The sequence below is a fragment of the Hermetia illucens genome, chromosome 7, assembly GCF_905115235.1.
Source record: "Hermetia illucens chromosome 7, iHerIll2.2.curated.20191125, whole genome shotgun sequence".
Taxonomy (NCBI): Eukaryota; Metazoa; Arthropoda; class Insecta; order Diptera; family Stratiomyidae; genus Hermetia; species Hermetia illucens.
The window spans coordinates 12,432,035-12,447,249 of NC_051855.1; the positions used below are offsets into that span (position 1 = coordinate 12,432,035).

The 15,215-nt window shown below is 42.1% G+C and overlaps 1 protein-coding gene across 1 annotated transcript in view; it reads left to right on the forward strand.

Moving 5' to 3' along the window:
• LOC119660960 overlaps positions 1-15,215 on the forward strand; it is an 89,410-nt gene that overhangs the window by 71,554 nt on the left and 2,641 nt on the right. The window contains exons 3-8 of the mRNA XM_038070003.1: positions 86-876; positions 997-1,057; positions 12,228-12,731; positions 12,807-13,969; positions 14,197-14,703; positions 14,772-15,147. Coding sequence (XP_037925931.1) covers positions 86-876; positions 997-1,057; positions 12,228-12,731; positions 12,807-13,969; positions 14,197-14,703; positions 14,772-15,147 — 3,402 coding nt within the window. The remainder of the gene's footprint in view (positions 1-85; positions 877-996; positions 1,058-12,227; positions 12,732-12,806; positions 13,970-14,196; positions 14,704-14,771; positions 15,148-15,215) is intronic.

A 15,215-nucleotide genomic window follows, 5' to 3' on the forward strand; every position in this document is an offset into this window, starting at 1 on the left:
TTGCAACAACTTTTCTCTCAATTTCCACCAGAACTGATGAATAGATTCCCAACAAATCAACTACAAATTCCATCATTTATTACAGGAGGAGAATGTCCCCAGCCACCCACACCCCCTCGTACACCAATCTCATCACTATCAACATCATCAACGATAACATCGAGCGCAGCTGCAAGCAACTCGGAGCACAGTTCAAAGGACAAGGATCATCATCATCAACAACAAAATCATGCAGAACATCAACAATCAACACCAGAAAAAAGTGGCGATCACCACGAGAGAGCCTCCTCCGACCATAATCCCTTTAACGCATTAGCCTCAATTGCAAAATTATTAACACCATCCGCAATCTCATCAGCAACAGCAGCTATCACACCAACATCTCACCAACAAAGTGTTGATAAAAAATCACCAACAGGCGAAAGTACCAGTAATAATAATTTCCACTTAGAAGTTGATTATTTAAATGATAATTGTGTTGGTGATGATACCAGAACAATCGGTGATGATGATGATTACGATGTTGGTGAAATGAAAACACAACAAAACCTTAGCGACAATAATTTCAGTGAACGTTTTGATGAGTCCTCATCGATGAATCTGTATGATATCAACCATTGTGACAACGATTCAAATATTTCATCAACAATTATCGATGACGATCGTGCTAGTAGTGATGATATTACAATGGGTGGTGATAATGTGGCTATTGGGGATAATCGTGGATATGGTGAAGGTAGTACAACAGGTGCTGATGATGAGGGTGATGTCGCTGATTGTGAAACACGAGCGGGTCTTAAATGTGCTGATAGTGATATGGAAGGAAGTCGATTTCCAATGAAAAATGTTGATAATCTTTTAGATAAATGTCCTTTGGTGAGTTGACCCTTAATTGCTATTTAATATTCATTGTTCAACCAAATTCATTGTGATGAAAATAGTCCAAAATGACTCTTGTAAATTGGTTCTTACGATTTTTCTCGGTTCCGTTAACAGAATATCTTTTCACCGATATTACAGTTGGGACACATGCAAAACGATGATAAACAACTGCACGGTAAGTTAGATTTCGTTACTTTTATTTCGATTATATAAGGAGGATACTGAGCTAAGCAAGTATGATAAAATTTTATTGAAAAGGTCTACTGCTTCCAAAAATCCTTGCCTCCGTTCTTACAAAGTATTTCCTTCGTTAAAAATATTTGGTGCCGCTCCTAAAACTATTTATTTTCGTTCTTAAAATCAAGTTCGTCTGGTAAATGTTTAATCAATTTTTTTCTGTAAAGGGCTCTTTGACGTCATTTTGATATTTAACGTAGCCTAATTCAGAATTTTCCAAATCAAATTCCGAATTTTTCAAACAATTTCAGATTTTTCCAAATTGAATTCAGACTTTTTCAAGCCAAATTCAGAATTTTCCATTTCAAACTCAAACTATTTTAGTTCAAAATCAGAATCAGTTTTATACCAACATTTTATCACTGGTTAAGGATGGAGTTTAGACAATATTTGTTTTCGTGACCTTACGTCTCTATGGGTTTAATGGAAGCACCTGTCTAGTGGACTTAATCCCACGGTCTTCCTAAAACACGGATTGATTTCGCGACCACCATCAGAGCCCTCTTGAAACAAGCACAACGATATCAGCCTATACTGAGTGCATGGGTCAGTTTATTCACTTAAATCTCTGTCGAACTTTGGAGTACGACACCCGTATTGAACCCCGCCCAAAGGTCCCTTATTCGCTTGAATATAACCAACAACCCCTACGAAGCTTCCACAAGGGGGCCAACCGCAAACAACCAAGCTGAATTCACATGCTCCAGGACTACTCCTGAAACATAAGAATTCAGGGACTATCCCGGTTCCCATGATACCAGTATATCCCTGGTAAGGTTTCGTACCTGAAAACACTTTAAATGACTCCCCGTGTAGACTCAGTTCTGATCGCCCTAATTAGGCTATGAAGCATTCGCCTACTGCATCACGGCCAGCAAATCAAAGTCAATACAGGGTTCCCCGGTGCCACCACGAGGAGGTTCTCCACAGACACCTTCAGCACCTGTTTTCATGGTCTGGGAAAAGCTGCAATCTCCTCAATTTTCGCTGTTTTCCAGAACTTCTAGATATAAAATCCTGTACTTGTGACCGCAATTAGTTCCGCCGTTTCGTGAAGAACCTCATTAATGTCCATTGACAATCAAAAGAACTTCCTCTGTATTAAGAAGTTGCAATTGAGGAGCTGCTAATTACTTTCAAACACTTATCTGGAATAAGCGAGGAGTCGTTGAAGTAAAAGTTGTCGAATTGACATTCAAGAGAAGCAATTGGTTTGTCCAAAGCTTGTGTTGATGAGGGATTTACGTTTGATGTTTCAACGTCCTGGCATCTGAAATTATTGGTTTTACTGGCTAAGCCGTTGTTTCTGGCGAGATAGGGCATCCCTTTCCAAGCTCAGGTAGTCTATGCCCTCGTTTGTTTTTACCCTAATTTTTGGACAGAAAGTGTTATCGAAGCTGTTGCGATATAATCGTCCTTTTGATGAGTGTTTTATCAATACGCCTTCTCGTTGCTAGATTGAAGGATACTGATGCTGATTCTGCATAGTCTAGCAAGGTATGGTGAGGCTTCTTGATTGGAAAAGTGTTCCTCTAGTATAGAGATGACTGTTTCATAGTTCAACGCATCCAAAGTAAGCTGAGAAACCGCTTCCTATAATCGCCACTAAAGTGTGGTATCTCAATTGTCGGCAGCCTTGAAAGTTGGCTACCATTGTACATTGATGCCCCAGATTCAAGAAGGAGGTGTAGGGCCTACTACAGGCTGGTATACTGGCGTAGTGGTTGGATTTGCTGGGGCGGAAGCAACTATTGTAGTAGTAATTAGATGTTGCACGTGTTGAAAAGCTAACAGGATTTGCGATCTGCAAGTATTCTGTGGTTGGCGCTGTTATAATTGGTTTCGCCGTATCTAATGCGTAGCTCCCGATAGGTTCAGAAACCTTACCAAGCCGTTCGTACTCCTTCGTATAGATGTAGCTAACCAAATTGTTGCTGCGTAAAGCAGTATAGAGCTTTCCACTCTAACTATAAGCAGTCTACGAGTGCATCGTGCGCCCCCAAGATCCTTACCAGGGTCATGCTAACATTGGACGCCTTGGTGCAAACATTTAGTAGGAGTTGCTTGAAATTCAGCCTCGCATCTATCATCACTCCAAGGTATTTTATTGCAGGCTTTGAAGTGATGATATGCTTCCCCACGGGCAGTGGTTCCCTTGCGCCGCTTCGTGATAAGCGCCGTCACTGTTTTATCCTCCGCGAGTGCAAGATCTGCATCTTTCAGCCACTTCTTTATAACAGTGATTGCTTGGGATGAATATAATTTCACATCCGCCAGATCTTTTGCAGCAACAATCACCGCTATGTCATCGGCATAACCCAGTATTGTGGCCTCGCTAAGATATCATTATACACGATGTTTCACAATAGCGATCCCAGCACAGAGCCAGTAGCTGTCGACTAGCGCACGAGTAGACTACCAGCAGTTGGGCCTTCTACTGGGGAAAATATAACAGGGTGCTCTCTCCAAGGGTGTACCTTGCATAGTATCCTGGTCGAACCACACATCTATGAAGGTTTGCTCGTCAATTGCTTACGCAGACTAACCTGACGTTCTCCACTTTTTTGAACGAGCAGATTTCCAACCGCTTGACTTGCTCTTCAGGTCAAAGAGTATTGCCTGTGAGTGACCACTGTGGGTGTACTGTTCACTGACGTTCTAGGCCATATCGTGAGCTATTGAGGGACTACCAAAAGTAAGATTCACAACCGAACCGAACCCCCCTTTCCGGTAAGTGTCAACATGACCCTCGTTAGCCAATATATATAACTGCGCGAAAGCCTCCAAGAGACAACACCCTCTTGTATTCGTCAGTCAACTTCCCCATTCTGTGGTCCATGCATTGAAATCCCCGACGATGACTTTTGGTTTCGATCCTTTTGCCTGGTGATCACTGTGGGGTGTACTGTTGACTGACCATCTGTCCCAGTAGAAAAGGTATCGTGAGGCCGTGGAAAAGCAAAACAACTTTCGCAGACGAGGTTTATGTAAATCAACCACAAAGATTGCAGGTGGCGTGGGGCCTACTTTTGCGAAGCATCTGCTAGAAAGATATCGATGCGATCAAAACTAGTGCGCCATATCGAAATCAGGATGGTGGCATTTGGGTCAAGGATAAAAAACCCAAGCTGAGCTATGGGGTTGCGGAAAACAAGCCCTGCAATAAATAATGGAGCATTCACAGGAGGTATTACCATGCACCACCCACGCTTCATTTGGCGAGTATGAGCAAATGCTGAGCGCTCGGCTTTTGGATACGAAAGGACGTTGACCGATAATCATAGGAGGTGAATTTAACACGTGGGCTGTTGAATGGGGTAGCAAAACTACGAATATATGAGGACGTGTTCTGCTCAAAGCATTCGCCGATGGGCCACTTGCGAATGTTAGAACCTCATACTCTCTTAGAAGAGGAACCTGAGATCTATAGACAACCTGATATGCGTGAGCCTCTCCTTATCCAGTAGCTCGCTTGGCAGGTTAGTTAGGACTACATTCACAGTCATCACCAGGTAATCCGGGCGAATTGAGCTTCAAAAATAACTCTCTTACGGGTGGACTGCCGCGGTGGAAGGCAAATGCTTTTTAAAAACATTCTCTGCGCTTGATCCTTATGTATCCCTGAATGGTACGGTCAATGGGTGGCTGAATCATGTGATTACACTATGCCCAGAAAGCTATTGTTTCTCAATAAGCAACCCAGCTGCTGATGGAAAAACGAAATCGCATGTTTCGGAGTAAGGAGGCTTTCCGAGAAGGCTAGGGGAAAACCCGGCAAGGATGATCGCCAGGAGGAACACAGACAACTGGGGCCGCTTAAAAGAAGCGATTCGTAAAAGCAAATGGAACTGCTTCAAACAGCTCCAATATAAACCCTTAAGATGGGGCTTACAGAACGGTACTGAAAAGGTTGCAAAAATCTTCTCAGGTGACCTGCCCCACTCATCTGAAATAAATTGAATTGAATTCTGATGGCTGCTGTATCATTTTGCCACCGGATATCAAAAACGTATTCAATTCTGCCAACCGGGCCCGAATTAAAGGCACATTGGCTGACATATTTGGATATTTGGCGGATCTGGTTGAGGGAATTCTCGACTACATCGTTACCATGGGGCTTGATACTGGGTCCTCTGGTGTATAATGGAGTGTTTGTGCTTCGCACCTCAAAGGACCAAAAAAGGGGTGCAAAACACCTAGAGGATATATAGATCTACACTAAGGAGGCAGTCAGAACAGTAAAGACGTGGCTGGGAAAGGCCGGTTGACCCTGGTGGATTAGAAAACGAAATCGGTTTTACTCACCAACGGTAGAAAGAAAAGCACTGTCAAGGTGGAAGCCAATAGACTGAGTTATAGTCGCCGCCCCATCTGTTGGGTTATTAGGATTTCTACAGGGTTCGCTTATTATAGCCACTTGCACCTCTGATTTGTGGGTGGTCTACGAGAGCAGGTCTTGCGCGACCCTACAGTGATTGAGGTTGATTTGGACCAACCACATTTTTCTCGCTTCATTTGACGTACAAATATATATTTATACGCATCCACCAAGCATTCCCTTATCCGCATGAAGGGACGCGCCTGATGGAAGATCTGGCAACTCCTGTCTGTCTGTCTGTCACACGCACTTCTCTCCGAAACCGCTATACCAGTTGACACGGAACTTGGTAAGAAGATGGGAAATGTGAACGCCCAGATATGCAGTCAGTAATATCTCTCTACGTGATATACCAAGTAAGGGGGATGCAAAAGGGGGGGGTGTAAAATTTTTTCTTACCGAATATAGTCATATTGGGTATCAAATGAAAGGTCTTGATTAGTACTTTTCGATTCCGGTCTTAGCTTTGGCATTTGTTGAGAAGGCGGGTAGTGGGAAGGGTCGGAAGCGACCACCGTAGGTGGTTGATTGACCATTCAGCTTCTGAACACCTGATCCAGTGATGCTGATATAAAATCTTAAAGTAAACCATTGAAAAAACTCTGAATTTCAAATAGAAAATTATGATTTTGAAATAGAAATGTGTGAATTTGAAATGGAAAATTCTGAAATTGACTTGGAAAAATTTGAAATTGTTTGAAAAATTCAGAATTTTATTTGGAAAATTCTGAATCAGACTTTCAAAACCTATATTCAAGACATTGACCAATGATGAATGGACAAACTGCTCTTCAGAATGTTTCCCCCAAATAGTGGCTACTCAAATAATTTCTTAGCGAAGAATTCCATTCATTACGCAAAAACCAAAATAAAAGGTTTTGTAGAATGCTCAACAATCTAAGAGCTACAGAAACTACATTCTTCTGAAAAGATATTTAAGGAAAAAAAAACCAAATTGTTCTAACTTCTAACAAGCTGATCAGCTAGCTAGCTAGCTAGCAATTAAATTAATTCATTCAATTTCAATTTAGCTTTGTCTGCTCAAGAAAATTATGCACGCTCATGCACTTTGAAATCATGCAAGTCCGGTTAATTCTAATCCGATTTGAAAAATTCGAATTCCTGCCAAGAATTCTAGCATTTAAAGATTTAAACAAACATTTCTCAGCGTTTTCTCTAATTTTCTAATCAGCAAGGCGGTGATATATATATGAATTCACATTATTTTCATCGAGTTATTTATTCGTTTAGTTTCTTGGTATCTTTTGTACAAAACCATCAGCCATTGCACAGAAAAAAAGATAGCAAGGACTAGATTGCTATTAGACTACAAGTAAATAATATGGTACAGTTCATTGATGGCACGGATAATAATCACCGGACTATCACCAGCAGGAAAAGGTCAACACTAATGCACACACGAATTAATTTTATAGGGAAAACTTTTCAATGAAATTAGGGATTTGACGGGGAATTTGTATTATATAAATAAATCCAAGAAAAGCACAAATAACTGCAGTCTGGCGATTGCCAGTACATAATGTGTGTGTGGAATAGTGAAAAATAAGATAATAAAAAAAAAAAGTAAGGAGAAGCAGCAATACGTTGCTGATGATACACACAACTTGATATATTTGGGTGTTCAAAGTGATTTGAAGAACATTCCCAAGATGTGTACAATTTTTTTTATTTGAAATAATTCACCATCGTAAATAGCAGAAATCTGGCAAAGAAGTATTAGGTAATTTTTCTTTATACTGAGTTGCCTTGAGATTGTTAATGGGACAGTGTCGAAAGTATGCTTGTGTTTCCTCTACGCAATTTAAATAATTTCATATTTGATTTTTGGGATTTGAGAAATATGAAGATGCACGTAAAATGCTAATTACTTATTTCGCTTGGATATTATAAATATTTAACTTTATTTGAAAACAGCTGCGAGCATAAGACATCTTTTCTTGCTATTCTGATTATAATCATCCCCCCGTTATCATATAACAGAATACCGAATAAGGGATCATCTTTATTCATCACCGTCAACGCCGCAACAATCGGTAACCGGCATCTTTATTGGGTGACATAATATAGAAAAAAAAATTTGTTTAAAACGAACATACGGTGCCTCATACGTTCCTACAGGAAAAAAATCCTGGTCCCCGCATACCCACTATCCCGGGTCGGAAAAAGACTCGTCATCTTTGGAGGCCATCCGCGAATCAATCCAATTTTCGACTTCCTCGTCAGAACAGAATTTCTAATCAGCTAGGCCGTGCGCCATTGATCAAAAAAGGTGGGAATCAGATGGAGCAATGCCAGGAGAATACGGCGGGTGGGGTAGAACTTCCCAAGTGCGTTAAGCAAAATCACTTTGTCGTCCCTTTCCTCGAACTGAGGCTGTTTTTTTTCCTTCAGTCGCCATCTCAAACGCTCGCCTGTAATGGTTTCACTCGGTTTTAGCAGCTCGTAGTAACCTACACCGAACTGGTCCCACCAAATACAAAGCATAACCTTGGAGCCGTGAATATGGGTCTGTCCCATGATTTTCTACGTTTGGGATTACCGTAGGGAACTCCTTTTTCGACCCCAGTCACGACACGGCGCAGAAACCCCTTCCATCAAACGCTGTTCAGCATCCCTCGGCTTCAACTCGTACGGCACACAGTTTCCTTGCTTCTGAACCATTCCCAGGGCTTCGAGGCGCTTGGAAATGGCTCCCTGAGTCACAAGCGATGATTCCGCCTCGGGGTCGAGTAAAGTCGTCAACTCGTCATCGTCAAACACCTTTTCCCTTCCACCGCCATGCCGGTCTTCGACGTTAAAATAAGCGTTCTTGAAGCATCGAAACCATTGACGACAAGTTCTTTCACTAATAGCTACCTTGCCATACGTATCCGAGAGCATTCAATAAGTCTCAGCATCAGATTTCTTTAAATTGAACGCGTGAGATAAAACTTCCCGCAAATAACGAAAATTTGGCTCGTCGGTGGTCTACGACAGCAGGTCTTAAACGACCCTATTGAACTCAGGACAGTTTCCGCTTCCGGCAATACACCAATTTTCCAGGACCTCCTCTCCACTGCGCAACATGCACTTGGAATCCTTGTTACATTCCCGGGCAAAGTGACGCTTCTGCATCGGCCAGATTATCAGATGTCCGTAAAAGCCACACTTGAAGCATCTCAACAAAGAGACCGACAAACTACCCATCCAATACGGACCTTTCCGACGTCTAGCGGCTTGCCCGCTAACAAGACAAACTGAGAGAGCGTGGCTGTGACTGCAGCAATTGATTGCTTGGTACACTGACGGATCCCTCACAGCAGAGGGAGCGGATGCCGGTGTCTTTGATCCAAGGAAAATGTACTTGAAGCCAATGGGTAAGCACACTAGCATATTCCAGGCGGAAATATACGCCATATGCAGATGTACCTCCTTTGGTCTCCAAAAGAACTACAGGGGGCAGAACATTGCTATTCTCACCGACAGCCAAGCAGCGATCATGTCACTGCGGTCCAACCAGGTGAACTCTAAACTGGTAAGGAAATGCCTTGAGAGACTGAATACGCTCGGCTCTGACTGTGAAAAAAACAGCGCTGATTGGCTCACCTAATTATAACTCAGCATCTTCGAGATACTTTGTGACAACAACTAGCGCTACATCGTCAGCCTAACTCATCTCTGTGGCTTCCTCCGAAAGGAGAAGATTAAGTACATCGTTGTACATGATGTTCACAGTAGTGGGCCCAATACGGAGCTCTGCGGGACACCGGCAGAAACAAAGTACTCCTGGGGTCCGTCATCGGTGTCATACCAGAGCTTCTTTTTAGCTAAATAACTATCGACGATAGCAGCGAGATAGGCGGAAACGCAAACCTTCGCTAAAGATTTCCGTATTAGGTTCCAATTGGCCGCATTGAATGCATTTTTCACGTCCAGAGTTACTACAACGCAGTATTTACTGGTACTACCCTTTGTGTGAATTGCATCTTCGGCCAAGCCAGTAACCAATTTGATGGCACCAATGGTTGATCTGGCTTTACGGAACCCACATGCCGACATGGCTCTCAACAACCAGGAGTAATCTATTGTAGATTACCCACTCCAACATTTTCCCCAGAGTGTCCGAAAGACATATGGGTCTGCATGAGAATGATTTACCTGGAGGTTCACCAGGCTTAGGCAGAAGTACCAACTTTTGCCGCTCCCATGCAGCTGGAAAAATCCCTTCGGACTTGCATGCTTCGAACAACGCAATTAGCATGTCCGGTCTGGATTTCACGGCAAGCTTAAGGGCTTTATTTGTACTCCGTCCAGGCCCGGCGTTCGTCTCTGGTGCCTGGGGGAATTTCTGTCTCATCCAGGGCTGGTTGGAATGTGTCGGTGCCCCCCTCTTGTTGGGGAAACAACCCCTGGATGATTTTCAGCCATAGAACGCACGATCTGCGGAGATGAACGGTCTCTGAATCATCCCATCACGATTCTGTAAGCATTCCTCAGCTAGGTTACCCCCCCCCCCTTCTGAAAAGAGCTCCTGAAAGCATTTCCTCTTACTTCGCTGGATGGCAAGCTTGAGTGTTTTGCGGGCTGTCTTACAGACGTATTCTTTTTGGCTCTGATCGACTCTACCTACTGCCCTTTGAACCGCTCTTTTGGCTCGGCGGCAGGCTAATCGAAAGCTGGCCAGTTCACCTTTCCACCATTCCACCAATAGTTTGGTCTTCTCCTGGGGAATGAACACCTCCTAGGCATGGATGCGTCGCATGCTTTGGCGACGAACTAGGCCACATGGACAACTCTTTCCGTAGAGGCGCCTGCTTTATCAGGTTGATCTAACCACACCTCTATGCCCGTCAGTCTGTCTATCACACCTTATATCTCAGAAACGATTATCCTCATTGATACGAAATTTGGTAAGAAGATGGGACCTGAAGATTTTACATAGAGACACCATCATGATTATTTTTTTCATATTTTTCGGTTGTTGAATATTTTCTAATTCTCTATACCCCCCATAATTTTAGCAGATTTTATGGAATATTAGATGAAATATGTACCATAATTTTTAAGTTAGCTATTTGAATTAAGATTTCGCCTATTTGCTGCAATCCTTACTAAAGATTGCTGCATGCACCTATTTTACAAATCACATACCTAAACATACAGGGAGGAGGAGCGAGATGATTCGTATCGCAAAACCCTCGTTGTTAGTAAGAGCGAAGCACTTACATTCAATTTGTCTCAATTGTATGAAATCAAAGTTGCCTTAATATTTCCCACGATTTGTAAATTAAGCCTTTATTGGCTTAAATTGCTACTAGCTCGCTTTTTAAATTTGTAAATAAACGTTCGCGGTATGACGACGATATGTTGACTTGATGTGAAGTTGCCGCGATGATCATGATGATGATGATGATGATAATGATTCCAATGAATCCAGCAGAAGCACAAACGAGGAGAGAGGGAACATTCTCGGTTGGGGTTATGTAGCAAATAAGCAACAGAACATAGAGGGAGAGCCCTAGTTTTCCCCAATTCTAAAATCATGCTTAATCAGAATACCGTATGCGTGAAACTGAATTGTTTTTTTTTTTATATTTTCTTCAATTGCGCATACACATAGGCATTATATGTGAACACTTATATTTTTTTTATCCAGATGCGGTTACGCCGCACTTCAACTGACCTCTTAAATATATACAAAGAAGAGAAACTGCCCAATACCGTGTCAGTTGAGGAAGAATCCAATTAAAACTTATTAGTTTCGTAAATATTTTCGACGAGTTTTTAAAGTTTTTGATATTACTTTATTATAACATCATTGGATCTAATAATGTCCACCACTTCATACTGGAAATTTAGTTAGGTGGCATGAATTACTAAAAAAAAACGTATGATTCGTTGTCGTACCAAAGTAGTGATTCACAGGAATACTGGAATTAAATTCGTTACGAAGCTCTTACTCATTGCAATGATGCAAGCAGAGTAAGTTCATTAGGGAAGATCTCCTCCCCTACTTGTTGTGAACAGACTGGATTATCATCGTTAAGTATGGAATGTGTTTGTTATCCAGCTCGTTCAGAACCTCAAGTCTCAAGGATCCTACTCGTTCCCTTTTTGCTCGCAATCCCTAACACTTCATCCACGTGCCGTACCAAAAACTTCAGAAGTGTCCCGCTCACAAGCGGGGTCGGCTCGTCGTGATCGCCTAAAAGCCTAATCTGAATGCAATCGCGAGGCTCTCAAATCCCCATCCAGCGTATTAAGCCACTGTCGCCAAGCCTTTTGGTCGCTTACCATCAACTTCGATGTTCAGATCAATCTTGGCAAGTGAATTCTCGCTAGTGCGAATTACGTGACCATACCATCGAAAAGGCCTCCATCGCAAGTTTTCCACGATCGGGGCAACTCCATATCGAGCGCGGATATCCTCATTTCGGATGTGATCAAAACGTATCACGCAACTAGTGCAACATTTCCATCTCCATTACCGCAAGACGAGGTCCATTGTCTTTCATAGTCGGAAAACACTCAGTTTAAGAAGCTTAGAACTAGGGTTTGAAGGAGTGAAGACTAGCTGCTCGCGGACTTTGAGAATAAAATGGATAAAATGGTTTTCTGAAAGTGCACAACCCTAGCCTCCCTCCCTCCTTAAGCTCGAAACTTACAAATAATCAAGTAGGCTCCATACATCAAGCACTTAAAACATCTCACATATTGAATTTACTTCCAGCTGAAGGATTAAAATGCTTAACGAAGTACTCATCATATCTTCAATGCAAAACGGATGCATGTCAGTTAGAAAATTTACGGGAGCATTATCATTGCTATGATATACCCTGCCTTGGAAAAACATTCAATAAAAAAGAAGAAATCATACGCCATTTGAAATGGCATAAAAAACGTGCTGAAAGTTTAAATCATGGTTTTCTGCGATTCTCCTCATCGGACGATTGCAGTCTGGCGTTTGGTAGTAATTGTACGCATAATCGCAAGCAAACCCATTACCATTGCTTTCAGCCAAATTGTGATAAAGTTTATATAAGTACAAGTGATGTTCAAATGCATTCCAATTATCATCGAAAGGATTCGGCTATTTATCAAGAAGGCTTTCAGCGATATCGGGCAACAGAAGAATGTAATGCCGAATATTGCATGTTTGCTGGCCAACGGACAACACACTTCCATTGTCGACGAGATAATTGTCGTTATACATTCAAAAACAAAGCTGACATGGGTAAGCATGCTCCAAAGGATATTCTGAATGTAGAAGTAATCAGAATTTTTCTTCTGCCTTTCTATACGATTCCAGAGAAACACAAATCATATCACATTAAAGACTTGCAGCTAGCACGAGACGGTTTTAAAAAATTCCTAAAAACCGAACCGTGTCCTTATGAACGTTGCAGATTTTCACGAATATGCAATCATATTCATTGCGTTCGTGAAAATTGCCACTATGTATTGCACTCAAGTGGTCAGCTATTAAGTCACAAAAGGAAGCACGAACGTATGGATTCGGAACAAGCTTATCGTCGTTTCAAAATTGCTCAGAAAGCAGCTGCGGCAGCTGCAAATATGTTAACCTCTTCTGCACCCTCTCCTAGTGGAAGTGGAAGCAACAGTACATCAATGTTGGCAAATACGGCAGTTTGCGGTCCAATCAGCGGCGGAACTGAATCGAAACCATCAACACCATCCACGTCTTCGTCAATCGCAATTTCACCTGATCTTCAAATACCACCGGATTTGACCGTGTCCTTTGCAGCCACAAAGGGATTGAAGCCGGATACTACATTGTTAGCACCCGGACTTACACCGTCCTCCCATCAAATTAGTCAACCATCCCAACTTGATATGAATCTCCTCTATACTAACACCGGGCTTTCACTCGACATCCTGCAACAAATCCAGCAAAGACATCAGAAACTTTTCAACGCTCCTGCCGCAGACGATCCGAACTTTTGCTCTAATACGTCTGGAAAACCACCGCCGCCTACAGCCACCGCGATATCTCACCCTCCCTCCTTTATTCTGCCTTCCTCTTTGCTTCTACACAGCCTGAGTCGAAGTGCAGTGGATGAGATTGAAGATTTAATACGACAATATTTTACGACCAATTGCACGCGACAGCACATAATTGATCAGATTGAGCCTCTGAATCTAAAAAGTTCTGCTTCCTCCAGTGACCAGCTTCCACGTATTGGTAGCAGTGCTGGCAGCAACTCGGAAAGGATCGAGTGCCTTTCAACCACTACTGAACCGCATCTGCATTGCTTGTTCAAAAATTGTGAAGCTATTATACCCCGGAATCTGGTCGATATATCTGAACATATGCAAATTCATGAGCTGAGCCGGAATGCCGACAACATTATTCAGAATTCGAATTTGTTGCAAATCACTTCAATTGAAGGTTTCTTCAATCGTAAGCGAGGTCGACCGCCGAAAAATCGCGTTGTTGAAGTCTACAATAATGTAAGTATCTAAGATATACGGAGGGCAATATACATAATGCGAGGCTTCGTGTTGGTTCTTAAGACTGCCTGTGTGGTCCTTAAAACCTCTGCACCAGTTATTCAAGAGCATATCGTCGCCACCATGCTTGAATCACGAATATAGAACGGGTTAACATGGTGGCAACGAATCATAGCGAATTATTCCTAATTCATGAAACTAATCAGAATAATCTATTCATACAACAGGCACGAAACCAATCACCGCAAGCGATCTTCACAAGTTTCAAACTCGAGAAAACTCTAAATGACCCCCAAGTCCTTTCGCCACCCCTGGCAAGCATGAATACGAACCAGCCGAGATCACTTTTCGGCCCCGCAACATCCAGCACAAGTACTATTACTAGCTTCGACACAAACCAAGCTTCATCGAATATCAGCACCAATGTGAATACAATTAACCTTTCCGCACACCAGGCTGAAGGTCGAATACAAGCTTTTCACAGTGACGCTCAGAAGTGTGAGGACACCAATTGCCAATTTGTGCGACAATTCCACTTCCATTGCAAATTTAGCGAAAAGTGTGATTTTGCGACTAAAGATCCGTTCGCGTTGGAGCTACATTTAAACGAATCTCATAAAGTCGGTCGGCATGAGGATGATAGTAGTGAGCAAACATCGCATCGCCCATTAAAGTGCTGGGAATTTTATGAAACATCAACAAATTGTCAGTTCAACGGTTGCGATTTCAATCAAGTAAGTTGGAAATTAGAATACGCATCAAGTGCGATTGAGAAAAATCCCTGATTTCTGACTATTTACAGAGAAATAATCATTTTCATTGCACAAAATGTAACTTTGTGACTACTGTACAATCAGAGATCGAAAGGCATTCGTCACTCTCTGATTGTATGGACGAGAAAACTAATTTGGACAATGCATATCAGAATAGATCTGCATCATCATCTGGCAGAAACGTACTAAATAATTTACTTAATTATAACAGTAAGGAAGAAGCTAATAGTAAGAGTTTGTCCCGAACAACTCCGGAAAGTTCCGAAGCCAGTGTAAAATTGAAATTTCCAAACCCTGAGAGTGTAGGATCAGGGCACAGTATGGATGACAATTTCAATACTGAATTGGGTACAAACAATTCTATTAAAACAGAACCTATGCAAACTGAAGATGAGAAAGTTTCAGGTAAGTTCTAGACTCAATAGTCAATCTTCAACTGATTTCGATATACTCTTGTTTCGGCTTAATTTCCA